Source organism: Callorhinchus milii, unplaced genomic scaffold, assembly GCF_018977255.1.
Source record: "Callorhinchus milii isolate IMCB2004 unplaced genomic scaffold, IMCB_Cmil_1.0 Scaffold3, whole genome shotgun sequence".
Taxonomy (NCBI): Eukaryota; Metazoa; Chordata; class Chondrichthyes; order Chimaeriformes; family Callorhinchidae; genus Callorhinchus; species Callorhinchus milii.
In genome coordinates this window covers 62,050,060-62,077,165 of record NW_024704744.1, presented here as the reverse complement: position 1 = coordinate 62,077,165, position 27,106 = coordinate 62,050,060, and the positions used below count along the sequence as shown (strand labels likewise).

The 27,106-nt window shown below is 40.5% G+C and overlaps 1 protein-coding gene across 5 annotated transcripts in view; it reads left to right on the top strand.

Moving 5' to 3' along the window:
• The window catches only part of ltbp1 (latent transforming growth factor beta binding protein 1), a 204,438-nt gene that overhangs the window by 132,241 nt on the left and 45,091 nt on the right, over positions 1 to 27,106 (top strand). For 3 of the 5 annotated variants that reach the window (XM_007898450.2, XM_007898448.2, XM_007898452.2), the window contains 10 exons: positions 532 to 657; positions 2,486 to 2,608; positions 3,284 to 3,403; positions 4,597 to 4,716; positions 11,377 to 11,499; positions 12,266 to 12,388; positions 14,902 to 15,024; positions 16,598 to 16,720; positions 21,386 to 21,508; positions 25,614 to 25,742. In XM_007898450.2, coding sequence (XP_007896641.2) covers positions 532 to 657; positions 2,486 to 2,608; positions 3,284 to 3,403; positions 4,597 to 4,716; positions 11,377 to 11,499; positions 12,266 to 12,388; positions 14,902 to 15,024; positions 16,598 to 16,720; positions 21,386 to 21,508; positions 25,614 to 25,742 — 1,233 coding nt within the window. The remainder of the gene's footprint in view (positions 1 to 531; positions 658 to 2,485; positions 2,609 to 3,283; positions 3,404 to 4,596; positions 4,717 to 11,376; positions 11,500 to 12,265; positions 12,389 to 14,901; positions 15,025 to 16,597; positions 16,721 to 21,385; positions 21,509 to 25,613; positions 25,743 to 27,106) is intronic. The other 2 variants (XM_007898449.2, XM_007898451.2) reach the window with 2 other exon arrangements.

Below are 27,106 nucleotides of genomic sequence, written 5' to 3'. Positions count from 1 at the left end.
TCCTCGGGTCCCACTCCATCCATGTGAAGCTTTTTCAGATGTTTTTGTACATGAAAAGGTGTTATATATAAATGCAAGTTATTATTGCATGTGTGAAATAACCCGAAGTTCTAGATCCAGTGTCGTTAGGGTCTACCTTACACTGATCACTGTCACATTATATATTTGTTATTAAGTTGTGATGAAAACATTGCTAGTTTAGAGATCAGTGTTAGACCAAATATGTCACTGATTGCCTTGGTGCTGTCTCCTTTATGGATGAACATGGAAATGAAACTTGTAAGACATGTGATAATTGATGAAACAGCGTTTCCAATTTTCCTAAGGTATAATATTAAGCAAGAATGAACAATATCATTGAAAGCATAACGGGTTGATAGTTACTGAATAAATCATTTTTTAAAAAAAAATCCTTTTTACCATGGAACAATTTATTGTATTGATGAAAACCCCGTGGAGGGATAGTGACAGACAGACATGTGGATCTCTGACCATTCGTTTATGTTTCAATTGATTATCTTTCATTCCCAGAGATCAACGAGTGTTCAGTCAATCCTAGAATCTGTGGACCAGGCCGGTGCATCAATCTGCCAGAGGGCTACACGTGTAACTGTGACTCTGGCTATAGTCTCAGCACTCGGGAGACAAGATGTATCGGTGAGGCTTAACATTTTGCAGCCTTTTGTATTATGAAATGGCATTTGCTTTGAACTGTGTCATTTAAGTGTTCGAAGCGAAGGGCCAAGGTAAAGAGCTTCAGAAGAGAACTGGGGAATATAGGAACAGGTGCAGGTTGACATGAACAATTTCCCCATGGGATAATGCATTTCCTTGTGCTGTCAGGTGGGAAGTGAGAAAGCTGGAGGAGACTTTGTTGTATGTGGGCGGGTAGGAGGGAAAGAAGGTCAGAGTTTAATACGTGAAGATGTGAGGTTGGAATAACACTCCGGATAACATTTTTGCTTCATTACCTGAGAATGTGATCCCAGGAGATAACATGGCAAACTGCCTGACAGGTCAAATTGTCCTGGTCTCAGGAAGGAGGAGGTTTGATTGGTTAAATGGCCTTTTATCAGTTTATATTTTCTTAGACTTTTGTGAGGTACAGTCCGACCCTTTTGCTACATAGCTACATGAAATATGTAGCTCAGGGCTGACTGGCTTGCTTTCTACACATGAAGCACAGGAGAACTCCTCTTGCTGGTGCTGGAAACACTCGCAAATGTGGTTGTTGCTGTCTAGTCATCTGGCTTTCTACCACCAGCAGCATTATCAGCTGCTCTGTAACAGGTCGGAGGAAAGCTGTAATGTGGGCGTTGATTTTACGGTCCCAAACCACTGTGTTACAATGGAGTCCAACTGCATAACATAGCTGGTAGATATGAAGTGTAGTTGGGCATTAGGTTGCCTCACTGAATGATAAAGGAAAGACATGTTTGGCTGAGAGGTCCACAAGAGTGAGGAAAGGTATAATTTATTCATTTGATGGTTCTGCTATACAAGAATCCCATCAGGTCACAGAACCCAGATCAAACAGTCCATACACACAATGATTTCCTAATTGAATAGCCAGAATACAATGGCCCGTTTATCCATTCAAATCTCCTGCATTCAAGACAAGCAGCTGGAAAAAGAGATGAGGGCCAAAATTCTGTATTGTGAAAGTAACAACAACTTGCACTTATATTGCGCCCTTTACGGAGGATAGTGACTTGGAGTGCTGATAGCGTAAAGGAATTTGGTGAGAAAATTAAGACATATGCCATTAAACTGCACATGAAATTCCACAGGTTACCTATTTTGGTGTGATGCAGCATCATGTTACTATGTCATGGGGAGTGGGGGGGTGCGGTCAGCGGCCCACAAATCTGGACCATTGCATTTCTGGCTATTCATCAGGAGGCCATCAATTTTTCTTCCCACTCTTTTGCGAACAGACTCACAGCCACTATATTTGGCAGCAGTTACTTGCGAAGGGAGTGTCCCCTGGTGCCCTGGTCAACACAATCCCCCAGATAAAATTGATCTTCCACTTTATGGTTGTTTATGGAACATTGCTGTGTGTAAATTGGCTGCCGCATTCGTCTACAAAACACACAGATACTACACTTTACAGTATATCCTGTGAAACTCTTTGAGATATTCTCCTGATTTCTCCTGAGATGTTCTCAGCTAAAGACCTTTCTTTTCAACCGCGCCTTTGGTCACCTTCCTCCCCCTCCTACTGGCTCAGCCCCGGGATCCATTATTGTGAAGCGCTCTGAGACGACTTCTGGCGTGGAGGATGCTATATAAATCTAAGCTGTTGTTGTTGATTTGAAAGATGCTGTATCAAGTGTAAGGATTATTATTATGTCATTTACGTTCACTGTGATGAATATCAAATTCTAACTTTACCCCAATTACACGGTTGCTGTTATTCAAGGCTGGGGTAATTGATGGTTTGACCTGTTCTAATGAATATGTGGGTGAATGCGTTTTCCAGACCTGGATGAATGTGCAGTGACCCCAAAACCATGTACCAACGCGTTCTGTGAGAACACTGTGGGCAGCTTCCGATGCATTTGTCACCAAGGCTACATGTCAGATGGAGGAAACCAATGCTTCGGTAATGTTCTCAACTACTTTGAATTCCTTGACAGGTGGATCTCATTGGGCGATTTAACATCAACGAAGATTCCAATATCTCTAAACCTTCCAGTCATAGACTCTTCTACCAGTAAAACCTGATTTAATTGAGGAAAAGTGGTAGAAATGTGTCAAAAGCTAACTGATGTTGGGAATTTGTTTTGCTCAGTGTACGTTTTTCAGAAGTTACTTCTGTATTTCTAACAGCTCCTAACACCTGTATGAGTCTAGATAAGAAAGGTCAGCCCCTCTTAAAGGAGAGGAGGAACTCCAGCCTGGCCCAACTCTGCTCACACACCATGCACATCCCAGCAGAAACCAACACATCTAGGAATCACTGGGAAGGAATTCCACCTGGGTCTTGATCTACCTCAATTTATGCAGCATTTCAAGGCATCCAGAATTTGGTAAATTGTTGAATTCATAATTTAACTTAACCTCAGTTTCCTATAGTTCTTAAAAAAAACTTTGAAATTGAGAGTCCGTTTCAGAATTTGCCAAAATCTGGTTGCACTAGACCATCCAAAATCTAGACGCAGGTGTAATTTACCCATAGGTACTAAATATTGTCTGAGCACTCAGATGATAGGCTTACAGACAGAACAGTGTTTTAGCACAATCCAGAAATGTCAATCAATCCTCATGTCTTTCCAAGATATTGATGAGTGCCTGACGCCCATCATCTGTGGAGAAGGACTTTGCATCAACATGTTGGGCTCCTACAAGTGTGAGTACTGTGATGCTGGATATAGGATGGACGGAGGCCAGTGCATAGGTGAGTCTTCATTCAGCTTTATTTCAACCTTCTCATTTATACGTATCTTACGCCTAAAGTAGTGAATTTTTCTCCCCGGATAGTCTAGTGAGTAAAAGCACTGGGTCTTAAAGACAAGGCAATCCCAGATTTGCATCCCAGTTTATGCTAATCTCAGCCAGGGCAGCAGATATGAACCTACAATAGTACTTGATGACCCGGTGGCGGGGCGGGGGGAATCAGCCAAAGTTCCTGCTCCTGATTGCGTTCCAGAACCCTCTGGTGGATAGTATCTGTACAGGGCCAGGATAAGGCTCGGCTACCATGCTGCCTGCTGACCCATTGTATGCTGGCTATCACTGTCCAGGTCCACTCAAGAAGAATGGCCGGCCGCTTGGGCGAGGTGCTGGTGGGCACCTGCAGGATTGTATCCCAGCATGAGTCATGGTTTTGAGGAGAGGAGGGAGAGAAGAGGAGAAAATTAGGAAAAACAATATACGTGCAAGTAATCCAACACCAGTTATGAAATCAAAAGCACAAGTGTGTGGGGAGATTCTGGTGCCAAAACAAACACTGCAGTGGTTGTGTGAAGCCCATCCCCAGATACTCACACCCTGTCATTATTAAGGAACTAAATTATCCTCTCATCTCCTGCTGCCCTTGAAAACCCAAAAGGAAACACTTTGTTAATTGTCAAAGAATGGGCTTGTTTCAAATGAATCCTGTGCCCAGTTTGCTGAATACATTCCATCCTTTATATCAACTGAGTGATGAATCAATCACAAGCTTATATAGCTGGGCCTCTGGAAAATAAAAGGAGTGCGGGTCAAAGTTCAGACAGCTCTGGCTCATTGCACAGGACAGTCCTCACTGCCTGCATTGTGATATTGACCATCTAATGTCAGCCCCAAACAATCAGTAATTCTGTGTGATTGTATGTATTACGCTTAAACACTTGAGCCTATCTCACATGATCACTGGAAATTGTTGCCAAAGATTATGCTTTTTGTAGGGGAATAATGTTATACATTTTAAATTCTGGTTTGTTTTCTGAGCATTGAAACAGCAAACTTGAACAGCTAGGAAAAAGCTATGTTGTCTTCTCCAAAGAAAATGTCAACCCATTTTTTTAGTTATTTGCAGCCATAAAACTAAACTTGAAATTTCTTTTGATTGTTGGCTAGGTTTTAAATATGCCCTTTTTAAATTCACAGACATTGATGAATGCCAGAATTCAAACATATGTCCGTCTGGAACGTGCATTAACAGTCCTGGCACTTATGAGTGCATGCCTTGCCCAGATGGATACAAAAGCAGAAATGGCCAATGTGTAGGTATGTACTGCAGTCAGAATGCAGACTGCTCCTCATACCTAGAATTCAGAATCACTTTTACTTGGAATTTTTAAATAAAAGTTGTTCTTTCCTGTAACTAGTATCTATAAAATCTTGTCAAATGTCAGAATAAAGATACATGGGTACAAATTGTGCACTCCTTTGGCAGGATTGGCTGACAGTGGGATTTACCATTACGGTAATGCTGAACGGGAATTAAGCTCCTCAGTGTGCTACAGACACCCCACAGTGCAGTGCTCTGTGTGGGGGTATGTAGCACACTGAGGAGCTAAGCTAGAAGTGAATATCACTAAAATGTACTAAACTTTGAGATGCAGAGCTTCATCCCAATATAGTACTTACAGTGTGTGGATTATTTTTCCACAGTATGGAACAATATACTTTTCCTTAATATATTGCATATGAATTGCTTTGTATTAAGTGTATATATATATTTAATTAAGGAATCTCAAAGTACTTTGCATTGACTAGTGGGAACTCTGCTCTGACTTGATCTACTTTCAGAGTGGAGTTTATTAAAAGAGAACTGATGTGTTGTGAATGTCTGTTCAAGGCCTTCTGGTTAGAAGGCAAGAGACCCCACTCGGAGTCCCCATTTAAAAAACTCTATGTGAAATGACCATGTTTTACACCTTACAATTGCTATCGTGCATGGTGAGGCCTGTGTCACTGTTGCTCCTAATATCATTGCACTAATAATAGTAATAATCCTTGCATTTAATATAGCGCCTTATCACCCTGTTGAGGTGTCTGAAAGGGCTTTACAGAATATTCTGTAAAGTAAATTGACTGTATTTTGTGGGCACCACCTTGTACCATTGTACTATGCATCCCTACAAAACGATTAGAAACTTGGTTTTATATCGAGTCTAAACTGTTAGTTATGTAAAGAGGAATAGACATCTGGCTCTAAGTTTAAGGAAGTAATTCAGACTGATGGGGGTGCGGGGGTGGGAGGGGGGCATGCGGTGGAGAGGGTGGGTCTGTCGATGTGATCAGTGTTGTTGAAGTACTGTCTTGTAACTCGCTGCCAGATGTCTATTATCCTGTACTTATTACCTGCTTTTAATATCCGAAGAATTTGTTTTTAGAGCAAGTTCCAGACAGTAATTGCCATCATTCTTTCTAATATTGGACAGACTACAAATCCAAGGTCTGGTTAAATTAGATATCTGGTTAATTTTTTTTTAATAAAACGGAAAAAATGTGGATAGTTGCTGTTAAATATAAAAACGCTTTTTCAGCTTGTTTGCCTGATTTTGTTGAGCTTTCCTGTTTTTGTTGTGTTTCCTGTGTTGAAGTAAATAGATCAAAGTGCGAGGGAAGGCAGAGAAATATCATTGAATAATGAGATGGAATTGACAATGTGTCTCAGCCTGGCTCAGTTGGTAACTGAGTTGCCTCTGAATCAGAAGGCTGTGGGTTCAAGCTCCACAAGGGGATTCTGAACCTGGATGAGATTAAAACTGTTAAACTGAGGTCCTGTCTAACTGACCAGTTGGATGTTACAAATCCCATGGCCCTATTTGAATCGAGAAGGTAGTTTCTCCTGATGACCTGGCCAATACTCACCCTATAAAATTAGTCATTCATTTCATGGCTGTTTATGGGGTATTGCTGTGTGCAAATTGGCTGTTGCTTTTGCCTACAAGTTGGGGTTGGAGGGAGAAAAGGGTGGGGGGAATAAGAGGTGACGAAAGAATGGTCCAAAAGAAAGGTCTGAAGACAGGCTTGAAAGGTGGGGTGAGAGGGTCGAGGCAGAGGGACTCTGGGGTGGAGTTCCAGAGAGTAGGAGCAGAATGGCTGATGGTGTGGTGGGCTGGGTGGGGGACATGAAACAGACTGTTCTTCGCTGATGAAGGGAAGGCCAGGGTGGTAAGTAGAGTTGCAGGAGGTCGCAGAGATAAGATGGGCAAGGCCGTGGAAGGATTTAATGTGAGGATGAAGATGCTGACTTATATTGGATTGTATGAGGAGGGAATGGGGGGGAGGGGGTGCATCGGAAGATTAATTTGTAAATATTGAATGACACAACTCTTGGTTTGGATATTCTTAAGCATGATGATGGGTTTCCACCTAAGCAGACACACAAAAATATGATGAAATGTGGAGTAATTTAAATCCGATAGACATCTGATAGAGTTCACCTACAAATACACAGTCATCCACTTCACAGTCAATCTTTTGAGGCACTTTGGGGGCATCCTCCAGCTTTGAAAGGCGCTATAACAAATCAAGTATTATTATTATATCCTGCTGCGGGCAAAGCAGTAAAAAAATGTGTTAAACTCAATAAACTCTGAATACCTGTGTTTGGTGAAATTGACCGAGTCCTGTGGTGCCAACCACTTCCCTTGAAAGGATCCATTTTGTTATGTAATAGTCTGTACTTAATTTTATTTATTCAGACAGAATATCAAATTGCTTTCTCTTCTCCAGAAACTTTCATTTAATCCCACGAGTCGTACCATAAAATACATCCGTCCTCCTTGATAAACGCGAGCCCGCTTTTATTGTGACGGTTCCTGATCTGTGAATTAATGCCTTGAGGTCTTCTAGTTCTGCTGCTAAGTGTCTGGACTAACCAGAAGCCAATATTTACTTTGGCTTTTGGGACCAATTTGCTCCTTCCTTGCTGAAAACATTTCAAAGTGTTCGTGGAATTACAAAAGAGCAATGCATGATTACTGGGATTTATTTTTGACTGTTCAAGATGTGAAATTTCACCAATGTACGAGCACTAAATATTTGGCTCCCACAATGTACAATATGCTTTTATGTGGATTCCCTTTGCTCTGAGTCTTCTATAAGGACTCTACTACTTCTACTTCTTAAGAAGTGCTTTTATAGCAATTCTTTGTTCTACTTCAAACAGTGGATCAGAAACCCTTTACCGTCTCTTTTAGGAACCAAAAGCTACCTATAAAATGGAACATGTCAATCTGTCATCTTATTGTAATACTGAAATAACATTTCATTTACCCCGGTTCATGTCCAAAAAATGTCCTTAATAAGGTGATTGTGTGATCTGCTCTTTATTAATATCCTTCAGCCTCCATTTGGCAGAATTCCTCAGTTGCTGTCCATCAAGCTGTTAGTTAATAAAGAACTGCACTATTTAAAAGGGAAATTTCAAGTGTTTGAAGGAATCCTTAAGATGAGATATTAAACCAAGATCCTGTCTGACTGTTCAGGTGGACGTTAAACATCCAATGACACTACTTCGATAGAGAAGGGAGTTTCTCTCTCGGTGTCCTGGCCAATGATTCCCCAAATAAAATTGGTCACCCATTCTATGGCTGTTTGTGGGATATTGCTGTGTGCAACAAGCGCATTTTACCCACAAAGTACACTTTCATTCCATTTTACAATATATCCTGTGAAGCCCTTTGAGACTCGATGACGCCTTGGGACGTCCTCCTGACGTGAAAGGCGCTTTATAAATGGAATCTTGTTGTTGTTGTTGTTGATGATGTGATAAAGTGATATATCAAATGCAAGGATTATTGATTTATTATTATTTAAATTCCCCTTGCCAGGCAGTATTTTGGTGGTTTGTTCATCAGCCTCCATTTACATAAACGTGTGACATTTCACAGCAAATTCAATATGATAAATTCAAATTTGCTCTGAAATTTTGTAAATTTCGCTCCTACAGTGGTACCAGTAGACCATGTATGTTTTCAGTAAGGAAATCACTTTATTATCAGTGTAAACTCTGCTATCACTATTCAAAAAGAGAGGGATCTCCTGGCTAACAATCTTCCAGATAAAAATGGTCATTCACTTCATGGGTCTTCCTGGGACATTGCTGTGTACAAATTGGCTGCATAGTTCACCTACAAAATACACAGTCGCTGACTGCACTGTAAATCCTGCGAAGCGCTTTGAGATGTCTGCCAAATGTGAAAGGTGCTACATCAAAACCGAGGATTATTATAATCTCTGCAAATCATTTTTGGTGTCTATATTACATAGCAAGCATTCACCCTTTCAATTGAACAAAAGACTGAATTGATTGCCCATATACGTAACCATATATACATATACAGTTGAGAGGACGAACATTACGATTAGCACTCAAAATGTTTTTATAATGTTGAAAAAAACACATAAGTACACAAAGGAGAATGAATCTAGGATTATCTCAGCTCTGATTTTAATCAGATACAGACATCTTAAGACCACTGAACTGTGATTGAAATCAGAGCCCTGGTGTTGAACCCTCCATCACAGCAAGGGTGGAAATACCTTACGAAGATTCCCAGAATAAAATGCCATGCAAATGACTGTTGCGTCAATGGCAATTAAATTGTGAGGTTCGTAAAAATAATGATTTCTAAATAGTGAATCCCAGATGTGTCCCAATCTAACCCTTTGGAAATCTGCCTGGAGCCTGAATTCACTAAAGTTGGAACTGAGATCGGCCATCAAGCAGAGTTCCAGAGGATCAACCAGAGCACATCTGGGAATCACCAGCCACAAACGGTTTTGTGAATTTTGTAATGATTGTAGTTGTAGCTTGTTCAATTTATAATTACAAATGAACACTGTAATAGCTCCCTTCTTCTGTTTCATGCTTCCCCTGCTAAAAAATGAACGACTTCTGCGGGGATCACATTGCCACTGTTGTCATCTCCTGTGCGCATGTGCACTTTGCACAGGAAATGCCGCTAATGTTACTTCCTGCACACGACGAATGCAATCAAAAAGCAATAAGCCCTGCCAAAGCCACTTGGCGAAGAAAGTGATGTCAGCGGTGGGTTCTGCGATTGATACATATGTGCAAGATTTGACATTAATGGTTCTTCCTGTACATAGCATGTATGAAGGAAGTGATGCTGACAGTAACCTGGCAACAAGGACATCAATCATTTCTCCACGCCTCACTTATAGGGCTGTCAGGGAGACATTAGACCTGGCCAATCATTTTATAACAGGGTTTCCCTTTATTCAGTTATTATTGCAGAACCCCTTTAAATGGGGGTCAGAATGATCATTTTATTGATGAAGAAGACTAAATAATAAAATAATCCTTGCATTTGATACCGCACCTTTCATGTTAAAGTGCTTCACAGGATTTTATGTAAATTGTAGTGGCTGTGCATTTGTAACTGAAAACCTATGCACAGGAAGTATTTTGCATTAGCTATAATAATAATCCTTGCATTTGATATAGCTTTGAGATGTCTCAAAGCGCTTCACAAAATATACTGTAAAGTGAATCGACTATTTTGTGGGTGAAAATGGGTTGCTTGTGGGTTTCTGTAGCAGTCTTAATATACTTGCATTTTGTGTCAGAGTTGCTACCTGTCAGCCATTGCTTACCTGGGTACATAAATCATTGAGGGATAGGAATATTCCCACTCAGCTACCTATAACTCTGCGAGCCAAAGCTCTTGAGAGTAGGGTGATCTTAACTGGAAAAGAAGTGGGAAAACTTCCCAGTGCCTCAGTCTGATCCTTTGTGCTGTTTTACTTGTTCCATTGAAATCTCATTATACATTTGAGGCTCCTATTGCCTTGGCCTTTGCCAGTCTGCATGTGTGCTACCCCAGCACAGGGAAGTGGGGTTTGTCTCCCTCCAGGGGATAGATTGCATACTGCATGCAGAACCCACAAACAGAAACTGTGCAAGTTCTTGCCAAAACCGGAGAGATTGAAGCACGACAAGGGGATTCCCGTGTGTCAGACTCCTGTTTGACCAAACAAGGTCTAATCTTTAGGTGGTTTACATTTTTGGAACAAAATACATATTTTTAAACATTTGTTTTTCTTTGTAGAGCAGAGAGCAATGTGGCATTTGCATTTTGATTTAATGCCAAACAATTCAATGCCCTGAGGTTAAAAAAAAGTACAAATTATTGTTTGTCTGTAGTCTATGGAAACCTTGACCCAAGCATAATCTTGGCCAACAGTAAGGAGTTCATTAGGATTTAATTGTATCTCTTTCAGTTTCCCATTACTAAAGTATAACCAGTCACATGCAGGGTTTCTTCCACCGAAATAAAGGCGGAAAGATGCTGCAGGTGTTCCACAATAATCAAAACATACAGAAAAAAATTAGAGGATGTTTTTATTGCTCATTTGCAATAGTGTCAGTCTGGCTCAGTTGGTAGCACTCTGGCCTCTGAGTCAGAAGGTTGTGGGTTCAAGTCCCACGTTGGGACTTCAACTCACATAGTCTGAGATGACACTCCAATGGAATGTATGTTGCATAGATTCAAGTTGGAGGTGCTATCTTTTGGATGAGATGTTATTTGAATGAGATGTTAAACCGAGGCCCAGTCTGCCTGTTCAGGTGTACACTAGAGATCCCCTGAATCTATTTAAAAAGAGAAGGGAGTTTCTCCCAGTGTCCTGGCCAACAATCCTCCAAATAAAATTGTTCATTCACTCCATAGCTATTTGTGGGACATTGTTGTGTGCAAGTGAGCTGCTAAAAATACATTGTCACTACATTTGACAGTATATCCTGTGAAGATCTTTGGGAGGTACTTCCAACATGAAAGTGCTATGCCAAAATGCAAAGATTATTAGTATTTCTCGCATCTGCTATTAATTGACAGATGTTTATCATGCCGCTGTGGCTTCTGCTTTGACCTCTTCAAATTGTAACTTTGCTTTGTTTGTTCTCAGATATTAATGAGTGCTTGGATCGGTCGACTTGTGCCAATGGCAGATGTTCCAACCAAGAGGGCACCTTCATCTGCTCTTGCAACCGAGGGTACGAGCCATCTACCGATGGCAAATTGTGCGAAGGTAACCACTCTTAGTGCACCAAGATTAACATTCACAGAGCCTGTTAACCCTTGGGCAACAAAATATTTGTTTGTGCTCCTAAAATAAAAATGATCAAGCGAGTTGTTCAAAATTTGTGGTTTGGTTTTAAACAAAAGTTTGCTATTTCTTTCCTTTTTCTTGTATCCTCACATTTCTCGGCCAAAGTCATCAGCTCCAGGCTCTTCTACCAAATTGTTCCTGAAACTGTTTATGAGCCTTCGAATGGATGGCCCAAGAGCTTTCAAGGGACCATATTTTAATGGGATAATTTTCTTACGAGCTTTCAACAACTTGTCGCATGGTTAAGAGCTGAAATCGGAGTTCTAAGTATGGGTTTAGAGATTTCCTCAGTCTCCACCCATTTTCCTGCTCTACTTTGCTGTACTGCTGGAAGAGAATTAAGCTGCTCAGGATAACAAAAACGACTTGAATTTATATAGTACTCTTCAAGTAGGATAATGTCTTGGAAAACATCACAGTTGCATGGTTGGATGCAGAGCAAGGGAGAAGGGGGAGGTGATTATAGGCATGGCTGGACAGGTAGGTTTTAAAGTGAGATTTAATGGTAGATAGAGATGGGGCAAGGCGGAGATGATAGAAGCAAGGCGTTCCAGAGGTCTGAGCATTAATCCTCATATACTTTTATAAATTCTTACTTTGTTCAAGATGCTCCTTATCTGCTGATGGCTGAAGATTGTGGCCTCGTAAAACAGATAATTAATTTATTGTTTGCTGTTGGGTGCAGATGTGGATGAGTGTCAAGATGCTGTACTGTGTACCAATGGGCAATGCAAGAATACAGAGGCTTCCTTTTACTGTGAATGTAACTCCGGCTACAGTTTGACTACCACAGGAGACCAGTGCGAAGGTAAAATTCTCTTTGGGAGAACTGAAGAAATATATTCATACAAGTGATTTAAGTTTTTGTGAAACATTTTATTTTCAAAATTGTTAAAATGTCATAATGATCCTTGCGTTTGATATAGCACCTTACATGTGGGGAAGACATCTCAAATTACCTCACAGGATTTCTTGCGAAGTGCAGTGACTGTGTATTTGTAAGCAATGTATTTTGCGATCTATTTTGTGGGTTAACACATTGATGGGGAGAAATTCTACCTGGGTCCAGATTTACTCTATTTATCGAGCATTTCACGTTGTCCATTTTAAGTTATTAAAAGAACTGAATTGTGAAGCTGGTTTTCTGTAAGTTCTTAAAAGGACTTACAGAAAACCAACTTCATAATTAAGACTGCATTTAAGAATTTGCCAAATTCTGGATGCTCTGAAATGCTGTACAAATGGAGTAAATCTAAACCTAGTAGAATTTTTCCTGAATCTGTTAAGGAACATTCTCCTGAATCTGTTGATGGACGTTACATTTTCTAGTTGTTAAATAAGGTTCTGTGCCAGTTGTCTTTAAGCCCAACCCTGACCACAGTGGGTTGGGCTGAAAATTTCAGCACCACTGTTGCTATTGTGGAGTATGGCATTTCAGTGCTGATTCATAAAATACTGTCCTTCGGATGAGATCTTAAACCATGGTCCATCTACCTGTTTAGGTGGATGTTAAAGATCCTATGGCACCATTTGAAAGAGAAGGGAATTCCTCTCATTGTCCTAGCCAATAAACTACCAGATAAATTGATGCATACATGAGGGAGACATGAATACAGGCATGTAGAGGAAAGGATTATGAAGGATGTAGGCTTGTATGGGAATATAAACACCATCATGGGCCTTTACAACATAACCTACTCCAATGGTAGATTTACTGTTTCAGGAGAGGGGGAATGGCTGTATGTGTTCCAGAATTCTGGCACTTGAATGGTGAATCTAACCTTCAAGGCATTACTTGGAGTCTGAGTTCATGAACACACATTCATACATCCAGGGCTTGCAAACCACCTTGATTAGTATGTATAGAACTAAGCACCTGCTGCTCAAACTCTGCCTCTCCAACTTTCAATGGGTAGGGATGTGTGTCAGAACTACAGGCAGGAAAATTGTGGAAATGCTCTCAGCATTTGACGCTGAGATATGCTGCTTATGTGGAAGCTTGCAGGTTGTACCTGTCATCCACCTCGTGAGGGCTCAAACAATGGCCTGTCAAATGACCAACCAGTGACTATTCTGCTCAGTTGGAGATAAGCAAGGTCTCCTTGGACCTGAACTGAAAGAGGGTACACATTCTATTCCAGGAGTGGGAATGTCCACTCCCAGTCTGGTTTGGATATTCTTAAGCATGGTGAGCGTGTTCACATGTGTGAGACATCCAGCTGACCAAAAAGATGTCAACGTGTTTTACTTTCCCATGCATCTTTGTTGCATTTACAACACAGGGAATCCTCATTCACTTTCACCAGCAAAAGCAAGTCAACTGTGCCTAGTTGACTTGAAGCAAAGCTTTCACAACAAGAAAGATTGAGAGAAAGAGAGCGAGAGAGAGAAAGTTTGAGACAAAAAGGGAAGACTTTGAGTTGTGTTGCAAGTGTACAGATGTTTCCTAGCTGGCTGAGGCACATACAGAGAATGTTCCCCTACATTGCTCTTAAACAGTAGGGATTATTCTGTCCCTGCTTGTTGGAAAATTCCATTTTAAGTGCACACACCCAGGTCATTATGTTTCCAAGTGGAGAATAACTCACCAAATTTGAGGCTCTTAAGAATCTTTACCGAATAAAATTGTGTCAGGTCAGTTCAATTTGTAGCACGCTCACTTCTGAATCAGAATATTATGGGTTCAAGCCACCCCCTCCCATCAGGATTTGGACTCTAATTCTAGACTTTAACACTAGAATGTTGTACTAGTGGAGGTGTCATTCTTTGGATGCGAGGTCAAATTGGATGTTAAGGAACCCATGGTGCTTTATTGGAGGAGAACAGCAGTCTGTCATTTGGTCTGTCAAGCCTGTACAATGGCAAATATTCCACTCTCATTTGATTTAGCGCTTTTCATGTCAGGAGATAGTGAACAATTGTGGACAGCAATATCCAACATACAGCCATGAAACAACTCCTGAGCCAGAAGGTAGATGTGTCATCTTCAGCTGGAGGTTCATATTTTGCACCCTGTGACTGCACAGAGCGATAATCCAGCTCATTCGTGTTTACTCCGAGAATGGGGGGCAAGTTATTTTGGTTAACACTATTCACTTACAATGGTATACTGTTGTCAGAGATGCAGAATCACTTAGCCCTACTCATTGCAGTAGGTTCTCTTTATTAGCATGACTTTGGCAACCAGACATAAAGGAATCTGTTGCACAAGAAGCATTTTTTTCTCTGAAAGCAGTCCCCTGTTAGTGAGGGAGCAATAAAGTGTATCAGGTTTATCAAAGAGTTGACAGGTTTCTGAAATCATTTGCTGTATGATTGCAGACATTGACGAGTGCCAAGAAGATGGAGACGCCTGTCAGGGAGGTTTGTGCATGAACACAGAAGGCTCCTTTATGTGCGTATGTCCAAGTGGCTTCCAACTGGTGCATGATGTAAGGTGTGAAGGTAGGTTACAGCTGTGGAAATCACATTGAACACGTTATTTTCTTGAAGCTGGGTGCTTTCGCTTACTGTTGTGGTATCTTGTGGTAATTTACATTTGTCAGTAAATGTCTCATTGCTGTGGGAAATTTCTGGGCACATTCTGGGCACTATTCCCATCTCCTGGTCATTTCTCTGGTTTCAGCCAGTATCAATCTGAACTGGAAGCTGGTCAACATGGGCTTGAAGATCGATCCACTGATATTCCTTCTTCCTCTCAAATGTAGTATCAGCCCACAGCAAGGTGCCTTAGATTGGAAATACGAGGATTGAATCTCCATCTACTATGGGGTGGAATAGTGGAATATTTACACACTCTGTCACTGAACTATTAAAAAGCTACTGGAGACGAGCATTTAATCAGATGTCATTATGATTTTGAGAAGCCTCAATATTTTGTCAATTATTGGTCAGATGGTGAAGTGAAACAACTGTTTCCAAATTAAAATTGTAACCAAAGCTCTGTTTGACTGTTGCTTGAATGCACACAGAGTTGTTAATGCACAATTTTGTTTCCAAGCTATTTTGTTTGCATCAGATATTTAATTTGTTTCACCGTAAAATTACAAATATGTGTAGAATTGACTAAAATAATTACTTGGGGAAAGGTATTGAGAGTTTGTAATCATTCCAAAAAATCTCCATTGTGTGTTTTCATTACACAGAGCACTGACAGTGATCTTAAATAGGGCAATAAGGTGGCATAGTGAATAGCAACCAAGCTGTTTCTCTTCTGGTACCTGGGGTTAAATCCACCCAGATTTATGGGTTGAATGGCTCCTTTACATACCAGCTCTGGAGGTCCATTGTGGAGTGTATTAGAGGTAATCCCAATCCAATCCGATTGGGTCCTATTATTGCACTGATTGGGATTTTATGGACTCCAACCATCACATTGTCACAGGAAACCTAGAATATTATTGGAAGTCAATAAACCATTTGATAGTTTTTAATCCAGTGATAATGATCACAGCAGAATGGTTATCAAACAGTGTGTATTTTACCTAATGTTAGAAAGAAACTTGTTCTGTATTTGGTACTGACAATGAATGCCAAAAGGAGAAAAACAAAGTAGAAAATGACCTCATAGATCAAATCGGTATTGAAACATTCCAAATTTTCCATCAGGAGGGGAGGAGTGGAGCACCAATCAGTTTATTGCCAGGGTCTCGAGGGCTGTAGGTTAGAGCCAGAGTGTAGGTAACTCAATAGAATCAGAAAGGGGAAAATAACACGGAAACAATTAGAGGGTAACAAGCTTCAAAAACTAATGCCAAATGAATAATTGAATGTTAGTGCCAATAACAATAGTAACCTTCAACAAACAAAAAAAAAAGCAGTTATTACATCTCCTGCAATGTGACTTTTTCCTGGAGACCAAGGTAATCTCATGTTGAGATTTTGGAAGAGGCATTTCCAGGTTCCTTGCTGTGTCCCTCCATTTTAAGAAGGAAAAACTGGCGGTTTCTATAAATGTACAAGAAATGCAGTTTTTATTGTTGTTTCCACAAAAAAAAGAAACATTGCTCTTTTCCAGACGTGAATGAGTGCCTGATGTCAGAGCTTTGTGCTAATGGGGAATGCCAAAACACAGAGGGTTCCTTCTATTGCATGTGTGAACAGGGATTCGCAGTCTCGGCAGATGGACGGAAATGTGAAGGTGAGACCAGCAACAGGTACAGTTTAATACAATACAGTTTCATAGGAAGGTACAGGACAAGACACCAATGAGGTCACCTGGTTTCGGTGAGGACAAGCTAACAAATTATTTTTAAAATAGAATTATAGATTCTAAAATAAAACCTTGGTAAAGAAAACAAATAACACTTAATTTATTTTCATAACGTTAACATTTAATAAGTGGTAAATTGGTTTCAGTCAGTATGTTAAAATTAGCATCAACCAACTCTTGTAGGGAGAGGAAAAATGCCTTAGGGATCTCCTCTCTTATGGGTAGAAATTCCAGCATGGTTTAGATTTGCTCTATTTATGTAGCATTTCAGAGCGTCCAGAATTTGACAACATGTTGTTCTCTCAAAAGAGCTTACACAAAACTGGCTTCAAAATGAAGGCTGTATTTAAAATATTGCCAAATTCTGGACACTGAAATGTTATATAAATAAAGTAAATCCAGACCTAGGTGGAGTTTCTCCTTATTGATTTGCTTTCCATTAACCTGTACATATGTGGGTGCCCCCCACACACACAGTTGAATACTTTACCAACACTCACTTAATGAAGAATGGCTGCTTTGGCAATAAACCGTTATCTGTCAATGGCCGGAGGGAGTGGGGGTAGTGGAGGGAGAGAAGAAGGTCTGTCTACCAAATATCCAATTAATTCATATTTCATACATTATTAAATTGTAAATTTAAATCACATGATAGAGCACAGTGTTGGTCTTAGGTACTGAGCAGAGGAGGGAAGGAGGGGGAAACACAAGGGTTCCAGTGGACCAATTTAGCACCAAGACCGCGAGTGCTGTTGGTTAGAGCCAGGGACAAGTAACTCAATGGAATCAGAAAGAGGAAAATAACAGTGGATAAAACAAGTGCCAAATGAGTAATTGACGACACTTATTAAAGCATACCCACTCAATCATTTCAGTCCAGTACAAGTGGATAAGAAAAATGAGACACGCTTTAGTTTGCCAATTAACTGCACAGGTCATGTAGCATTAGAGATTTGCTTCATCATGAACTGAAGACAAGCTCAATGTTTTCTCAATTAAAGGTCAGATGGTGGAGTGAAGCACAATTGTTTTAGTGTTCTTATTAAAGCGGGAATGGAGCCTAGCCGTGCTGGAATCTGTTTTCCTTTTACTTCACTGCTCAAAGTTACAAATAGGATCATGCTGCTGGGCCTCCAATACCCCTTTGGCTAATATTAAGAATGAAAACTATTTTTATAATTGCGCCAGTTATGAAGGTTCTAAATGTTACCGTCAGTTATGTGCATTAAAGCTGTAAGCTTTACTCTGTGATTTTTCCACTATAAAGAATAGGCTCCTATTGTAAGTGGAAAGGAATGCTATCCAATTTTTCCTCAGTTAAATTATGCTGCTTTGTGCCTTCTACCATTGACGTGTGCGTTAATGCACACAACGACTAGATAGCCTGATACGACTAGAGTATTGCAATGGTGCTTTCCCAATGGCTAACTAGGAAATTGAACCACATAATGTGGTATTGAGCCATACAGATCAGAAAAGATCCCAGGTTTGATAATAGACATCTCAGTGTTCCCAGGCTCGCGAAAGTTAGCATCAACCACTCCTGATCATTGTAGAAGGATGCTGCTCCAGGTTGCACCTGAGTTGGGAATTAGATTCGGGAGGGATAGGGCGTGAGGGGGGTTGGAGGAGGCCCGAATGTGAAGACAAAGAGGAAGGTCTTGAGGCAGATGTTGAAGGAGATGAGGGAAGGGGCAAGGTGAAGGGACTTCTGATTGGGAGTTCCAGATAGTGGGGACAGAAAGACTGAAGGTGGGGGTGGGGGGTGCTGGGTGCAGACCAGTGCCTGCTGATTGGAGGGAGAGGGCAGGTTGGTAGGGTTTTACAGAGGTAGGGTGGAGCAAAGCTGTGGATGTTTCTCACATAAAGAATGGGCACTTGGGCAAGGTACTGGCAATTTGGTAGGTGGTTTTTTAAAAAAGGTGGGAAGGCCCAGGACACTCACTCCAAATAAAAACTAAAGTTACCGATTCTGCACAATCTTCAATTTTAAGATAAATTGTCTTACAGGCAAAGACTAAGTGACATTTTGGGCCACTTTTTTAGTAAAACTAAACCTAGAAATCAAGTCAGATATACAGCACAAAAGGAAAGAGCCTTTAAAGCTCAGGACAACCTTGTTGTAATGTGGGTTAATGGCTCAGATTGCACTTTAAAATGAAACACGTAAAAATGCTAGACGTCTGGGTTGTCGTGTCACTTCCTGCGGGTCACCCATGTGCCTATGTGCAAGAGCTGGCATTCACATCACTCCTTAGCACAGTGATGTTAGCATCATGTAGGTGTATGGGCAGCCTGCTGTAACCAGCATCAGCCAACCGGGAAATCAGCCATCTCTTAGCAAGCAGGAAGCTGGCTGGTCCATGAGCCAAAGACAACTACAGGTTTACAGGACACCCTCCCAACCTTATAAGGGACTGCTTTATAAAATAAAAAGTGAACTTTCTTCCTTCGCAAATACTAAAGATCCATGCAATTGACTAACTTTGTAGGTATTATTCCATTCATGTTTCAGATTGTAACCAAACACAAGTGCAAGCATTTGTAGAGTTTTGCTTTTCTCAAACATCCAGTAAATTCTGATCTATTTTTTCCCCTGGTGAATCATGTTAACTTAAACATGTGGTGTTCTATACCCGAAATGTCAGTCTATCTTGTCAGAATGTTAGCCCATCATCTTTTGTTTCCTTAGCCAATTATTGTGACAAATGCCCTTTCTGGCAGTAAAGGAAACCTTTCAACAGTCCAAGAGCTGCCTGTCTAGACAGGGAAAAATATTTGGTGTACAACTATCCCCCATAGGTTCCTTTTGAACAGTATTTGACCTAACGGATTATTCAGCTCAACACTTCGCAAACACTTGCAATCTGATCAAATATATTTGTAGGGATCAAATATGTTTTATTGTCCAATCATATCATTTTTTTTGCAAGTGTTCCTGCCTTTTTGAAGTAAAAATGCTAACCAACAATTAGACATGAAGCAGATATAATGATCCAGGCTGATGATTGAAAGGGTTGTGACAGGTCCATTTTCTATATCTTACACTAAATGATTGTATGATGTGGTTCATTAGCTAATGATAGGCAAGTTCTTTCCTTTTGTCTTTTGCGTACGTATGCATTCATGCATGTTTCTGTGCCTGTTATGCATATTTGATATGTGTGTGTGTCTGTGGGGGGGTTGTCCATTCTTATGTGTGCGCTTTTATGTCCAGTCGTGTGGATGTATATGTGCATTTATGTTTGTGTGAGTCTGTCTGTGTGTGCACATCTGTGTATATGTATGCATTTGTATATTTATGTGTGCATCCGTGTATATTTCTGGGTATTCATGGTGAATCTGAATGTGGCTATTGTGTGTGCGTGCATGTGTGAATGGAAACTACCTTGGATATAATAGAGTAAAGTTTAGCCAAGAACATTTGCTTGCTTAAAAAAGCACAAAGCTCATTTAGTTGGCTGTAGATTTAAAGCATTTTTGTACCCGGTACGAATGTACTTATGAAAGAACCCGAGGGTTATCTCACTGAAGCACAGTACGGCAGTAATGTCATTGTGCAGAGTCTTAAGGCATTAAGTCAGTCCTATGATTTTCATCTAAAGATCAAAAAACCTGATAAACCCCAAAAGTGTCTTGGGTAAGTGGGGCTATTACTGTCATTGTAATCCACATGAAGCCATTTTAGAACTATAATCTTAACTTATTAAAAGATATTTGCATGGAACTTGCAAGGCAGACGTATGCACTTCTCAAAGATGCCTGAGCGTATGGGTGAAGGAGTATGTTGTGAATGGTTATTGAGCCAGTTTGTACAGAAGTAGCCTTGATCAGGCTATTTATGTTTGGGGAATGGGGTGGCGGGTGTATAGTAATTACTCTTGGATGTGGAGCACATTTGAAGCAGAGCTTTAATGTGACAGTAAGTACTCCAATGATAATAATACATTATAAAATTACATTTGTTTAGCGCCTTTCATGTCGGAAGGACGACCCAAGGCGCTTCATAGAATATACTGTAAAGTGAATTGACTGTATCTTTTGTGGGTGAAACAGGGCAGCCAATTGCGCCCAGCGGTGTCCCACAAACAGTCGTGGATTGAATGACCAAATTATTATTATTTTTTGAAGGGACTATTACCCCCGGAAAAGCAATCGACAATTGACTAACACCTTGATTCCTACTTCCTGCTAGATGAACAGAGGTGTATGGAGTAAGGAAACTTGTCCAATGTTTCGCTCTGCCCAGGAATCAAACCCAGATCCTCTTGCTTGCGAGGGGAGTGCTCTAACCACTAAGCTACAGGACTCCACAGAAGTGGATTCAGTATTCCCCTTGGGTCTATTTACTCTATTCGGCAAATTTTACAGCTTCCGGAATTAGGCAATTGTTGAATTCAGTCTTAACTTTAAAGCTAGATTTTTGTATTTCCAAAAAGAATCAAATCTCTCTTTGTTTTAATTCCTCCTCCCACCCCCAGCCTCCACCCCCTAAACTTTAAGTAGGTATCACTTTCAGCTGTTCAATCTCTGCAGCCTTGGGTTTTGTAGGAGTAGACTGTATTTCATGTGTGAAGTGTCTATATTTTGCAGATTTTGATGAATGTGCAGCTCGTACCAAATGCTACGGCGGCACTTGTGTGAATACTGATGGCTCCTATAGATGTGAATGTACCAAAGGTTTCCATCTCAGCCCTACAAGTGAAACGTGTGTTGGTAAATGACCTTTGCTTTTTGTTAAAAATGGATCGTATCAAAATGCTAACAAGAAAAATGACAGAAACTTGTAGTTGATAAGTATTCTTAAAAAAAACACATTGATCCCAAATAATTTTTTTAACATAGTCAAAAAACCTGGAGCCAGGGAACAGAGACTCAAACTCACTGGAAGGAAAGTGAACAGACAGTTCAGATTTATCAATTTGCGTGCAGTAGTGAATATGTGGAATGGATTACATATTTGAGAGTCAAATAGTCAAGTTGAGTAGTTGTTTATGTGCAGATCCAGCAATCCATCTGATTGATGAGTTCAATTTTATTCCGTGTTCTTCTACAGTAGTGTGTGTTGTGGCTAGGTTGAGTCTTGTTTTAGAGTTGGCTATGGATCAGAACTGCTTTGAAATATTTGCTGACTCGGGTCAGTCTGGTGTCACTGTGCACTGACAAACCAGTGCACCGCCTCACTCGGCAGTACAGTATGTGGGTCTGCCATTCCCCACACGTGGCCTGAAATTTCTCCTAGTCTTAGCCAGTAAGACAATTTTGTCATAAACCTTAAGAATCTACAGAATTGTAGAAAACTCTTGAATTCAGTCATTGTTCGGAAGGCGTTTCTTTTTAAGAGCTGCAGAAAACAGCTTCCAAATTAAGGCTGAATTTAAGAAATGTCTGCAATTTTACTAACTCTTGAAATTTAGAATGATGACATCGTAATCTTCCGGGGGAAGATTGGGTAGAATAACAGGCCTGTGCTGAGGTCTCAGTCTCAGATGTTTCTGGGTTAGGGATGATGATTCGCTTGTGTGAAGATTGGAGAAGAGGGAAAAGCAAAATCAAAAGTAAAGGTTTAGTGAATTTTTTAAAAAAATGTTAAAAGGTGTAATGTATAAAACTGCTTTTTATACTTTATTGAGTACAGACCTGGCAAGTGTGATTATAGCTCCAGTCATTGATTCACTGATGGTTCTTACTCGCATTGCACAGTTAGACCTAGTTTAAGATTCTTGACTATTGAAAAGTGCAGACCAATGGATCCTTGCTGGATCATGGGCCTTCAGGGGTGTGTTAACTACTACATTATACTCAGATAGTTACATTGATGTACATCCATGGGGTTGTTTTAGATCTACAGTTTTTCTTCCACAGAACTGCACTCAACCCGCTGCTCTCACCCAGTTTACATGTAAAACATTTGAAAGGCCATTAAATTTAATGCAGTCAGTGGAGTGCAGTTTTTATAGAGAATCACTAAACACAGAAGGCTGGGTGGCAACTGTCAAACCGTGATCAAAAGCCTCATTCTTGATGCATTGCCAGTGTCAACAGACTCTTCAGATTAAGGTTTCAAGAGTTGGCGAGCTCTTCAGCACTGTACGATAAGATAGTCATCAGGTCACCATTTACACCCAGACCGCAGACAGGCACCCTGTGGTATTACATGAAGAAAACAAAAAGCATGCATGGGAAAAGCCCAGACATTTGGCAACCTGATCAAGGTAGCAGCAGGACATAGAGCTCTTAATAAATCCAGGTCTGTCCTTCTTGGAATAAGACTGGTGGTAACCCTACATTGAAATTCCAAACGTAGAGAGGCTTTGCTTTTCACCTACATCTTCTCAATAGGGGCAGAGTCTCCATCCGAGTTAGGGCAAACACTGATACCTTTGTCTAGAGAGGGAGAGTTGATACTGATTCACTCTGGTAAACTTGCCTTAGATTGCAAAGTATAACCATATTGCACAGAATGGACAATAAATCTGCGTCTTAATCTTAGACGGATGGCCTTTCTTGCTCCCTCTTGGGTGAACACTTGTCAGGGCATTGTGACTGCAAAGAAAACGGAATAAAGTTGAAAAAGATCAGACCCCGACTTCTTGAGCATCATTGTAATGGATTGTAATTCATCTGAGAAGGACTGATGTATACAAATTGTTGATTAACTATTGGCTTTATTTGCTATTCCTATGCTTGAGTAGACAAGGCACACAGTGTTTAGTCATGCACATTTTATACCTACCCATTAAAGTTTTAAATATAGAACATTAGATACCTTAGAGAGATTTGACCAAATGCATTACAACTCTCAGAGAACGGCATAGACTACAAGAGTGAAATCTTGACAAGAGTGGTGTGAGTGGTTCACAATTGTTCCCTGCATCCCAAAATAGAGTTAAGTAGCCTTGAACAAGTATCTGTTATTTTATATAAAATTCATAAAATGAAATTTTATAACAAATGATATTGACTTCCTGATTTGGAATGTGTGAGTTTGTAATTCTTGCCTGTTGATCATCTTCACTGAGTCATAAACTTGACAAAGGTATTACAAACATTTGTGATGCAAACGAGTGCATGATATAACTTTACATAACCGGTAAAAGGGCATTAGAATGTTGTTTGTGGTGCATTGCTCAATAATTGTGTGTCTGTGTTTGTTGCATGAGAAAGGCCCTACCGTTGGTGTTGGTGTTATTGCTTTAATTTGGTGAGTGTGAGACCCAGAATAAGCTATGAGGGAGAGTCCCAGTAACAATGTGTGAAGCCTAGCAGCACATAGGAAGGACCCCAGGAACAAGGAGTTTTTAGTGAAAACAAGTGAAATAAAGCTGTAATGTTATTTGATTGCGTTTTGCTCTATGAATGTTGATGACCAACATTTTTTGATAAGACCTGACACCTGTGTCTCAAAATTCTTCTTGATCTTAGTTTCAAGACCATTGTATTCAAATTTAAGATCGTGCAGAATTTTGAAACTGTTTAAAATTTGGTCTTAATTTGGAAGCTGGTTGTCTTTTAACACAAAACTGCAAACAAATTGGCTGAGTAATAAACCTTGCAATTGGTTTAGTGTTGGGACGTCTCAAAGTAGTTTTACGATTGGGGCTTCCCCCAAAACAATTATCTAAAGCCTAGGACCAGGCCTCTGGAAGAGGGCAACAGGTGAATCCAGTGGTCCATTGTCACATCAGGGAGAGGGGAGTGAATTTATCATCAACGATCATAGAAAGATATGAAATATATCTTGTAATATTTAATATACAAAGTGTGTAAGGTTCTATCCATATGTTCTGTGCTGAATATCTAATATTCACAGCCTTACTAACGGATATCGCTTGCATTTCTCATTCATTGTGAGTTCAGTAACATTGATGGAGTGGCGCCATCACTAATCCTATCTTGTCACGTCTTACCAGTCTGTAGGTGGGCCCCATTTTCCCCTTGTCAGTTGTTAGCACTAGTTTTGGGGACTATTGACAGCATTCTGGATCTGTTTTCAACCTAGGTTGAAAATTACATTGCATTAATTATCACAAATGGTGGCTTTCACAATCATAAACATTCTACTCAAATTTATTGCTGGGTCTGCTGTGTCACTTACTTGTGGAGTGCAGACCAGAGACATTGGAGAGCAGGTTAATGGGCTATTGGCCTAGCTCAACAACATTAAAAAAAAACGAAACTGTATTCTGTGAACCACTACTGCAACATCTCATGAGGCTGCAATGCTGCAGATCCCAGTTGACAAGTGAATGGCTGCCATGGGCTGACTTTGGGCCCAAACTTTGTGGCAGAGCTTGGGAGGCGGGATAACCTGTGACCAGCCTCTAAATTAGTAAGGAAATTATTATATAAAAATGACAGAACAAATTCGACTCACATGTAAAATGGAGAGGGTGCGGTCACACGGTTGGTTATTCCCATTTTTTAATACAACCCAGTTTCAGTCTGCGCTGGGCTGTGTTGGGAAGTTGCTAATCAAAGGACAGAGAGGAAGAAAACAGCACAGCACTTCCCTAAGCTGCTCAGCAGCACCTTCAAGTAGCCATCTTATAGAGACACTGTGGGAGCCGGAGAGCTTGTCACCTGCCCTCTTTCTTGGGCAACTACTGTTACCCAAGTGCAGATAGCCAGCCCCCAGGGGAAAATTGGGCCTGTATATCTCAGATTAACAGGATGACTTTAAACATCTGTATTTGTTGTAGTATCTGAGCTGGTGGCAGATCACAACTCCAAAAGATGAGCTAAACTCTGCCAGAAAGCACAGATAGTCCACAAATGCAGAGGTGAGGAATAAGGATGCATTACCTTACTCTCTGTGCAGACATTGATGAATGTAAAGAATACAGCAACATCTGTGGATCTTGGCGATGTGAAAATGCTATTGGCTCTTACAAATGCATCATGGATTGCCCGCCTGGCTACTCTCTTAAGTCTTCAGGGATCTGTGTTGGTGAGTTGGACCAGAGACACGCTGTAAAGATGTGGCGATGCGTTGTGAAAACTAACCTGTAGAGCTACCTCTCTGACTTGCTTCTGCAGGAAATCAGCTGCACTTGCCACTTCTGTTTTTGTATTTGATAGAAATAGTCTCTAGGTTAAATGTGGTTTAGGAATAGGTGGTGCTTAGAATATTGCGGATGAGATTTTGCTTGGATTTTTAACACATCAGCAACAACTGCTTGTATTTACATAGCGTCCTTCCCGAAGGAGCACAGACCCTGAGCAGAAAATTTGACAAACTGCAGTTTATTGCCTGCTCAAAGCAATGTAACTGCTGGTTCTCCAAAGCAGCAACAAACCAGTGTGTTCTACAGAGATTGAAAACCTTAGCTACAATGCAACAATCTCTTTTTGTCAATAGAATTTCTCTAGGATTTGTTTCAGGCACTGATGCACCCTGTAAAAACATTCACTTTTCTTCCTCAGCGCCAGTTTAAAGATCCGTTGGCATTGTATGTATGGAGCGAAGCTTTGTTCTGCGGCTTCTGCTTTCAAAAGTAACCCAGTTTGAGTTTTCTTGGATCCTTCATGTTTCACTGCTGCGATGCATCTGTACCATGAACCAGTCATCATTCTAAGAAAAATATTTATCAAAGGAAACATATTGACCACATTAAGGTCTGAATTATCCTAGCATTTATACTGCCCTATCAATCACTTTTATAATGTGGCCTTTCAAACTTCAATTTGTTAAGTATTCTGAGCTTTAAGAAACGTTAAGATCAACATTCAAATTATTTGAGCAAATGTTAAAAGCCACATATTTTATCTCTTCTTTAATCAGCGAACAGGAGAAAGAGGTGAATGTTTTCCAAGCTCTCGACTGTGTACTTGCAGTGAGGGTGCCGCGGACTAATTCAAATGAAAAAACAGGATCATGAATGGGAATTCAGGAGTGTAGAGTGAAATGGTGAATCAGGTGCATCAACACTGAGGCTTGTGTTTGGTAATGTGAGCTGTGAACCTGATGGGCATCAGCAGTGAGATGGGACAGCCAGCTGCTATTCTTGGGCTTGTTGTCCGTGGGAATGGGTCAATCTCTGTAGGATCATGCTCGTTTGATGCTGCTTTGCAGACTCGGTTGCTGTATTACTTGTAGCAAATCTACATACATTTCCTTCAGTGTGTGTGTGTGGGGGTGGTGGTAAGATGTGAAATGCCCTATCTTTTAAGAGAGAATGAATCAATTATGTTTCTGAAAAGGGGGAAATATGAAAGAATTTGGGGAAAAGGCAATAGAATGAGACTAACCAGACACCTGTTTTAGATCCATCACGAGATATTCATTACATTGAACACATTATGAGTCCCAGC